The sequence below is a fragment of the Cynocephalus volans genome, chromosome 2 (genome assembly GCF_027409185.1).
Source record: "Cynocephalus volans isolate mCynVol1 chromosome 2, mCynVol1.pri, whole genome shotgun sequence".
NCBI lineage: Eukaryota > Metazoa > Chordata > Mammalia > Dermoptera > Cynocephalidae > Cynocephalus > Cynocephalus volans.
The window spans coordinates 55,828,256-55,838,074 of NC_084461.1; the positions used below are offsets into that span (position 1 = coordinate 55,828,256).

The 9,819-nt window shown below is 34.1% G+C and overlaps 1 protein-coding gene across 1 annotated transcript in view; it reads right to left on the reverse strand.

Annotated features, from left to right (window-relative positions):
• ADAMTS6 (ADAM metallopeptidase with thrombospondin type 1 motif 6) overlaps positions 1–9,594 on the reverse strand; it is a 271,483-nt gene extending 261,889 nt beyond the window's left edge. Inside the window, exons 1-2 of the mRNA XM_063087265.1 lie at positions 9,498–9,594; positions 6,767–7,131 (exon numbers count right to left, since the gene is read on the reverse strand). Of these exons, the coding sequence (XP_062943335.1) occupies positions 6,767–7,131; positions 9,498–9,594 (462 nt within the window). The remainder of the gene's footprint in view (positions 1–6,766; positions 7,132–9,497) is intronic.
• Between the last annotated feature and the right edge of the window lie 225 nt (positions 9,595–9,819).

Genomic DNA, 9,819 nt, shown 5'->3' on the forward strand with positions numbered 1-9,819 from the left:
TATCCCCTGGATTCTAATCCCTATATAGTTATACACATCTTGTTTTCTGATCTCATACCCATCATTTAAAACACTTCTACCATGATCTCTTGAACTCAAGGTCAGTCATCAACAAAATCTCCTATATAATCAGCCTCATCTATGAATATTCACTTCATCTTGCTCAAACAAAAACTTGAGCCTCCCTAAATGGCACTCCTTCCCTGTAGCCTCCGGAATGGTGGCTTGCTTTCTCTTCTACATGCCTCCTACTGGACCTGCAGGTAGAGTAAGTGTTCTTGTGACTCATTCCCATTTCCAAACAATTCTCTCTCCCTCCTCTAAAAAACAAAACAAATCATTAGCTTCAAACCTCATGCCATAATCTTCCTCCTCTTCTCCTAGTAGCAATTATCTACTAACCCCAAGACACTTCCCTCATTCCTTAAAGATTTTAGCTTCTAGATCACTGTCACTTTCTGCAATACCATTCCTGAAATAATCAGTGATTTCAATATCTTCTTATATCACAGGTTGTTAAAATTTGTGTGTGTGTGTGTGTGTGCATGTGCCCTGAATCCCTTTCAAAGTCTAGAGGTGAAACCTATAGACTCCTTCTCAGATTTTTAAATGCACATAAAATATATAGAATTATAAATAAAACCAACTTTAGTGAAATATAGTTATCAAAATATTTTTAAAACATAATATAATACATATGATTTTTTGTAACACTTTAAAGAAAAAGATCTTCAGTGGCTCTAATAACTACCATAATTTCACAATAGTGATGAATAAAAATAATGGTTTAAGAAATTTGCAAACACTGTAATATGATGTGAAAATATCTGTGATTTCTATTGGAGATAAGATCACAGGTACTACTGTTACTCTATTGGTTTGTTACCTATTTTTATAATTGAAAGAAATGTTAAATTTCGGTTAAGAATTAGTAAAGATAAAGATGTAATTTTTCCCCATTCCAGTTCACAAACCCCGTGCATTTCATCCATGGACCTAAGTTAAGAACTCTTTCCAGCACTGTCCCAACTCCAAGAGACAATCTTTTTATCCCACCAGGACCCATAATTCTCCACATCTCTCTGACATCCCTGACCTCCTGGAATACCCTAAGGCTCAGTTCTTAGACCTTTTCTCTCTTCTACCTATGGTCCCCCCACTAAGCAATTTCATATAATCTCTTGGCTTCAAATGTCATCTATATATTGATTACTCCTAAATTTATACCTCTATAATTCATATCTCTCCCCTGAACTCCAGACTAGCATATCCAACATCCTATGCAACATCTCAAGTTTAACATGTCCAACCAAACTCATGACATATACCTCCCAATCTACTCCTCTAACAGATTTTCCATCTTCATTAATGCTTGAGTCTTTCTCATCTCAACTGATGGCTGTTACATTCTTCTAGTTGCTCAAGCCTCAAGCTTGGAGATATAACTGATTTTATCCTGTGTCCTCTAAAACCTTACATCTGGCCCCCAGTTCCCTTTCTGATCTCACCTTCCATTACTCTCCTCTCATTCACTTAGCTATAGCCATAGTGGCCTCCCTGCTGTTCCTCAAACACTCTCAGATCAGATCTTTGTACTTGAAAATTTCCTCCTAGAAATCTTACCCTTCAGATGCCAGCATTTCCTTCCTCATTTCCATTAAGGTCTTCGCTCAATATTTTTTTTCTCCTTAGCACTTATCACTGTCCAACATATTGTAATTTTTATTTATTTATCTTATTGTGTGTTTCCTCCTCTACTAGAATGCAAGATATATGATAACAGGGATTTTTGTTTTCTCCTATAATAGAACAGTGCCTATTATATGGTAGGTACTTATAAGTATTTAGTGAATGAATGAATGAATGAATGAATAATAAAAAAGGGGGAAAGGCAACTGTGGACATAATTAAATGAACAGAAGGTCTACTGTGGTCACTGGGCTCTTCTAATTAGTTATATGATCTTTAATATCTTCAGAGGGAGAGAGGTAGGGGGTTTGGGAAGTGATACGTCAGGCAAAGGGCATAAAGAAATATCACGATTTGTAAAAATGAATATACTAATAATAAATCAAATTTTTTAAAAAATATATCTTCTGAAGGATAGAAGAAATTGTTTTTCAAGAAATAAGAATGAGATGTGAGGAAATTAAAGCAGAAAGTTCTCTTTAAAATTAGAAATACAACTGCTGTAATTTTTAAATCAACTGAAGGAAAAGAAGGCAAAATTGAGGAATATTCATAGAACTTAGAACACAATAACAAAAACAAAAAGATTGAAAAAAAGGAGAAAGATAATAGAAGCAGAGAACCAATTCCAGAAAGACAGAACAGGAGAGCAGGGGGAAAGAAAAAAATAAGGAGTGAAATTCTTTTCCTTTTTTTAATGTATAAAACCATATAGGTAAATTTAGATAAATTTCATACCCTATGTATTCTCTTACCCAATTCCACCATCTGCAGTTCTTAAGGAAAATGACTTTTGAACCTAGAATTTCACATTTAGCTAAATTATTAATCAAACATGAGGGCAACGTAAAGTCATTTTCAAATAGGCAAGGACTCAGAAACTTTACTTCCCAGGTACCTGTTCTGAGGTAATGATTGAAAGATGTTCTCTAAGAAAACCAGGATGCACACTCAGAAAGAGAAAGATGTGGGATTAACCTATGAAAGAAGCCCCAAGATGAGAGATGTGCAGTAGCGTAAGAAATTAATTAACCAGTAGGCTCCAAGAAAAATGCCTCCAAAGAATAAGTGGAATGTATTTCTAGCAATAGATAGAAGGATGAAGGAACTGGATAATATTGGTCATTTCATGAAGAAATCACATATTTTTTTCTCAATATAAGAAAAAAATAAAAGTAATGAGAAAGTCCAGAAAAACAAAACCGGGATAAGAAAACCATGGTCCAAACAAAAAGCAAACTAAAATGTGGCTATTTGGAATAACTGGAACACTGTAATGTTAGAAACCTTGCCCTATGAATGGTTCAAGGCTTGTAACACTGAAACTATGGATGAGGAAATATGATTAGAAAACACCAATGATCTCTTCATTGAAAACTACTTAAAGTCATGCATTGCTTAACAACAGGGATAAGTTCTGAGAAAAACATTGTCAGGTGATTTCATCCTTGTGTGAAAGTGTATCATGAAAGGGAACAGAAATGAATTTTCCTGTTATCTACATTGACCACTAGGCACATGAGTGAGGGCCCTGTAATTATGTTACTAAGACTCTCTGTGCCCCACTTTCTTCATCTGTTAAATAAGGATTAGAATAATGTCACCCCCACAAAATTATGAAAATTAAATAACAGGTAGGGTTTGTGCCTGACAATCAGCAAGCACTCCGTGAATGTTAGCTGTTAATAACTGTGACGGAGCTAGGTGGGTATCATTTAAAAATGCAAGAATTCTGGGCCGACCCCATGGCACACTTGGGAGAGTACGGCGCTGGGAGCGCAGCGGCGCTCCCGCTGCGGGTTCGGATCCTATATGGGGATGGCCGGTGCACTCACTGGCTGAGCACAGTGCGGCCTGTCACAAAAAGACTAAATAAATAAAAATAAAAATGCAAGAATTCTAAAGTAGACAACAACCTTTTCACTTGGGATCAGACCTAATGTGTCAAATGCTTGGCTTTCTATCTTAAAAGTCTGAACTGCCTTTGGGAGAGTCACCCTGTGGGTAAGCTAGGCACTCCTCCTCAACATATTTTGGAGTAGGTTTTACTTAAGCATCACCACAAACACATGAGTAATGCATTGTGCTACAATGTTATGAAGGCTACAACATCAACAGGAGACAGGAATTCTTCAGCTCTGTTATAATCTTATAGACCGCTGCCACATATGTGGGTCCGTCATTGACTGAAACATTGTTTTGTGGCACATAACTGTATTTTATACAGAACAATTAAAAACAAAATGGATTTTAAAAGGTGGCCTTTGAAAAGTGGATTTTTTTCAAAAACTTGTTTACATATTCCATTTTATTAAAAAATGTAAAATGATACAAAGTAAGAAAGGAGATAAAGTTTATTAAAACTGGTGGGTAAAAGTGTGATGAGAAACAGAGTATTTTATATAGTCTCAAAATATCTGCTCACAAATTCCTTATTAATTGCCAAAGGGAAAATAGTAACTTTAGTGGACATACCTGGCAGACCACACCTTAATCAAGTAATCAAGCTTAGTTAACATGGACCATGTAGTTTCAATAAGAAATAAAGTAAAACAGAAAGGTGTTAACAAATAGAGAGAAGGGCTGCCCCGAGGCTCACTTGGGAGAGTGTGGTGCTGATAACACCAAGACCACGGGTTTGGATCCCTATACAGGGATGGCCAGTTAGCTCACTTGGGAGAACGTGGTGCTGACAACACCAAGTCAAGGGTTAAGATCCCCTTACCGGTCATCTTTTTATTAAAAAAAAAAAAAAAAAAAAAAAATACAAAGAAAGAGAATAGACAGAAACCCTCAATGAGGACGAAGAATACATGGTTGACACTCTGCCATCTCCTTAAATGTAGAAAAGAAGGTTCCATTTTCAACCTACTCTCCCTTTTGACTCATCAAACACCATCTTTTACAACATTGTAAACACTCTCATTAGTGATTCTCAAGTTACTTATTTCCAGAATTGAATTCTTTTCTAAATTTCAAAGCTATATTTCCCAAATGCCACTAGACATCTACTCTTTATTTATTCAGACTGCTACCATTTCCTATATCAAAAGCATTTTCTTTATCTTCTCCAATCTGGCACTACTTGGCACTCCTTCTTAACTAGTAATATTCATATACACCTTTATCCAAAAGAAAAATCTCAGCCATCTTCAATTATTTTCTCTCTTTTATCCCACATGTAGTTCAATTCTCTTTCAATTTTTTAAATTATTATTAAATATGTACTATGTACCATTTGCCTTATGTCAGGAATAAAGGATTAACACGACACAAATCTTCTAAATTTTCTCACCGAAATGTAGTTCAAATCCATTCTATCTTCTCCATTCCCAGTGCCATAGTCTTTGTATAGGCCCTCATTATTTCCTACATGGTCTAACTCATTTTCATATATCCAATCACTGCTCCTCCCACAAATCCCACACTGAAATTAGTTTTGTTTTTTCTGAATCTCAAATTTGCTCATTTCACTGCCATATTAAAACTAGCATTGGCATAATTAATGTTAATGCCAAATGTAAAGGGCTTAGACAATGACTAGGAGCAATAGTTTTCTATCATAATTAACAGCAAGTGGCATTTTAACATATAAGAAGTCTTAGAACAGTTATTTTGGATAATTTTATTCAAAAAGATAAGTCTGTTATATATATAAAGTCCTAACACTGCTTATAAAGAAATAAACTAGCAATAAATGTATTGAATATGTCTATTTATAGGAATTAAACCCAAATCTTAAAATCTAAGTAATTATTTTAGCTCATTTTACTTAACGGTTATAGGAAATGGACAATCTGAGCAAATTCTTACATATACCTATAGTGAAAGTTTTTCTCCATATTGTAGTTCTCGATTGTCCTTTCAAATTTAAAACTTATTTAAACTCAATTCTAATTGTATAGTTAGTTTATATTAAAGTATAAATAAGAATGAATATGGGTATGTTATAAAAAGAAAGAAAACAGTTTCTGAAAATTTGACTTGGGCATCAAAATGTTATCCTCTTTTACACAGATAAAGATTTAATGGAACATCTACATTAGCCTGAACAGGGTAAAATCAGAAGAGGAAGTATGGGAATATGCTTTGTTCTGCAACCATTATTGTATGCAACTTTGTTTTGTTTTTGACCTTTGGATAGGCAAAGATTTTTCTTTTTTTTTTTTCTCAGTAGACTTTATTTTTTAGAGAAGTTTTGGGATCACAGCAAAATTGAGCAGAAGGTACAGAGATTTCCCATATGCCTCATGCCCCATACATGCACAGCCTTCACCACTATTAACATCCCCCACCAGATTGGCATATCTGTCACAATTAATGAACCCACATTGACACATCATTATCACCCAAAGTCCATAGTTTATATTAGGTTTTCTCTTGGTGTTTTACATTCTATGGGACAAATGCATAATGACATGTATCCACCATTACAGTATCCTGTATGCAACTTTGAACTGTGTATTTACCATTAGACTAGAATGCACTCACATGCCCAGCATAAACCCTGTACTCTTAGACCTATTTTCTAAGTAAAATAAGATGTACTAGCAATCTTCATATAAATGTAGGGAAAAATTATTTCATAGACATTGGTATAAGATATTTTGCTTCAAGAACTTGCAACCATAAGTAGGTCATAGTAATTTTAAGCTATGTTACCTACCAGAAAAAGATATTATAAAAAAAAACCTAAACAGGTAATCAATGTCATGGTTTCCTGGCATAATAGACACATGTAGACAAACATACCCTGAAACTCTTCACCAATTACTTAGTTTTGTTTATGCATAAAGATATACCTTAGTTGAACAGAAAAACTTAAGTCTAAAATGAAATCTGAAGTTTCATTCATTCCTCTACTAAAAGAGTTTTAAAAGCTGTTCTTTGAAAAGTCAATACAAACATTATTAAAAAGACAACCAAAAGCAAAGGCAACAGAAATAACAAAAAATTTTAGACTAATACCTTCCTACTTAAACAACCTATACATATATTCTTTTTTAACATGAAGAAAGACATTTATATTGTAAACTAATTTTCCCATCAGAAATTTAAAATTAGAACATCTACTTACCAAACCAACACAGTTGCTTAAAGCCACTTTAGTTGTACTATGTTGATCTTGCAAGTATCCTGTGTAATGACAGTTGTCTACAAAATTATGTTTCCACTTGGGTCCATCTTTCCCCCAATATTCTACTGTAAAATGCTTGGACACAAAATCTGTATTGAGAGTCAAGTTTAGATGAAAGTGCTTGCCATAGGCTGAAAGTTTATAAAATAACTTAGATACTGCCTGCTGTGGATCAATAGAGTGCATACTCCGTCTTCTCCTTGAGTGTTTATCATTTTTCACAGTAAAGCTGAGAAAAGCTCCATTTTGATCAACCCTTATTGGAATAGTTAGCTGGTAGTGTTCAAGATAAGTCAGGAATTCCTCTTTGTAATCACAAGACAGAGAATCCAGAAAAAACACAAAGAAGAAAAGAAAATTTATCAGAACAAAAAAGTAGCAATATAAGCAATAACTATGCCAGTTAAAAACTATTCATCATTACATGTGAGGTATGGACAAAACAATGTTACATTAAACAAAAATGAAAGAGTAAAAGTTTAAAATCTAAAGATTAATTAAGTTCCAATATTTCATTCCTTATTAAAAATTATTTGTGAAGAGCTTTTTTTAAATTTAATTTTTGAAACATGGATTCTAAGAGCTAATTCCTATAGGAAGTATTAAAATTTTACATTAAAACAAAAAACAATGGAAAATACACACATGTAAAAGAACAAAGTTTAGCTCAGATAAGCTATGTTTTTGAAAGTTATTCAAAAGAGCTTATTTAGAATCCCTACAGCCTTGTAGAAATTATTTTTTAAATAATCAATGGGAATGTAAAATGCTGCATCTACTTTGGAAAATTGTCTGACAGTTCCTCAAAATGATAAACATGGCATTACCACATGATCCAGTAATTCCACTCTTAGGTATATATACAACAGAAATAGAACAGACATCCACATAAAAACTGTACGTGAATGTTCACACCAGCATTATTCTAATAGCCAAAAAAGGGAAATAATCAAATTTCCATCAATTGATGAATCAATAAACAAAATGTGGTATATCCACACAATCAAATAGTATTCTGTGATAAAAAAGGAATGCAGTACTGATACATGCTACAACAAGAATGAACCTTCATAATCAAAGTTCATTATCTAATATTATAAAAATATCACACTAAGTAAAAGGAGCCAGTCAATAAAGTCCACACATTATTTGATCCCATTTATATAAAATACCCAGAATAGGTAAATCTCTAGAGACAGAAGTTTAGAGGTTTAGACATAGCATAGGGCTGGGGATGGAGGTGGTTTGTAGGGAATTGGGGAGTGACTGCTAATGGGTACAGAGTTTCTTCTGGGAGTGATGAAAATGCTCTAAAATTGATTGTGGTGATGGATGTACAACTCTGAAAATGCTAAAAACCATTTAATTTTACACTTGAAATGGGTGAATTATATGGTATGGGTATTTCAATAAAGCTGTTAAAAAATCATGAGATTAACTAAAAATTCAAAGGACTATTAAATTTTTCTCACTCACATGTACTAAATATTACCCATCTACCTTCTTAGCTATACATTCCTTCAGCTAGGTTCGCCACTAAGGGAAACCAAATGTCTGCCCATTGCATCACTGTCTATAAATAGACTTTACCAGCAAATATAAAATCCCATGAAACCATAACCAAATGGAAATACATTAAAAGACAGTATTCAGGCCGGCCCGTTGCTCACTCGGGAGAGTGTGGTGCTGAGAACACCAAGGCCCCGGGTTCAGATCCTATATAGGGATGGCCGGTTAGCTCACTGGTTGAGCGTGGTGCTGACAACACCAAGCCAAGGGTCGAGATCCCCTTACCAGTCATCTTTTTAAAAATAAATAAATAAATAAATAAATAATAAAAGACAGTATTCATTTCACTTCTTATAAATAAGAGTTCATATTAAATGCCATGGCTGCGTTCATCTGAGTTGAGAGCCACACTCTTTACACATGAACTTCTAGACATATACATCAATCTATCATAGTCTTGAAAATCTGGCTCATCAGCACCAAAAAATGATCTGTTACTATGCATTCACGGGAGGAAAATACAAAAGATATGCCTTTCAATAATTCTATAAGGATTGAACTAGTCCATGGAAAACAAAATGACATCACTCCTGGGATATTCTTTGTTAAGGTTATTTCTAAAATATAAAGTTCAATTCTAGATTAAATTTACAAAGACGAGAATTTGAAAAGTTGAACTTCCTATAACCCTCACTCTTTTACCCAGATACTAGTCCTTAGATCGGAATTCTTAAGTTTAGAAAAGCATTTTTTCACAAAAGGTCCATATGAAAGGGGTCCTATATCAGCATTTATCTGGTTTCTTCCTCTTCTACAACACAAACCTTTGGATTCTCTTTGAACACAACCTTGTCCATAAACCCTTTCAATGAATATGCCTATTATTAAAGTTTAAGATTCAGAAGAACAAGGGGACTAGGGCCTACATTTTCCAGGAAAGACCAGTCCACTCTAAAATTCACCGTACGTTAAATACAAGTAGGACAAGTTAAACAGACTCTTAGAGCCCTTAACCTTTATAAAACTAGCACTGAATTAAGTAGGCCTCCATTCCTATCACTACGTATCCCGAAAAAGTGTTCATCTAAACTAAATATTCAGAATCTTTTCTTGCTTGATTAATAGCAATATTTTTTGTCAGTTTCAAAAGCAGGAATCCTACCTTGAGAACTGTATGAAAGCCTGTGGTCACTATGAAACTCCGATGAAGCCATGATGAGGCTCAAAATCCAGGTCAACGTCTTCCACAAAATTTCCATAATTTAGAAAACGGGATGAATTTTTGGAGGGCTACCTATGTGTTAGAGAGTCAATGTCATACCAAAGTTGAAGCATAACAATTTTATTTCTTTAAAACTTCTTGCAAATTAGTTATTAGATGTTCCACTGTTTAACAAGAACTTTTTTCCAACATCCCATACTTTCTTCTATATCTGGATTCATTTTCTCAATCCAAAATGAAAGAAATAATGATGGTAAAAAAA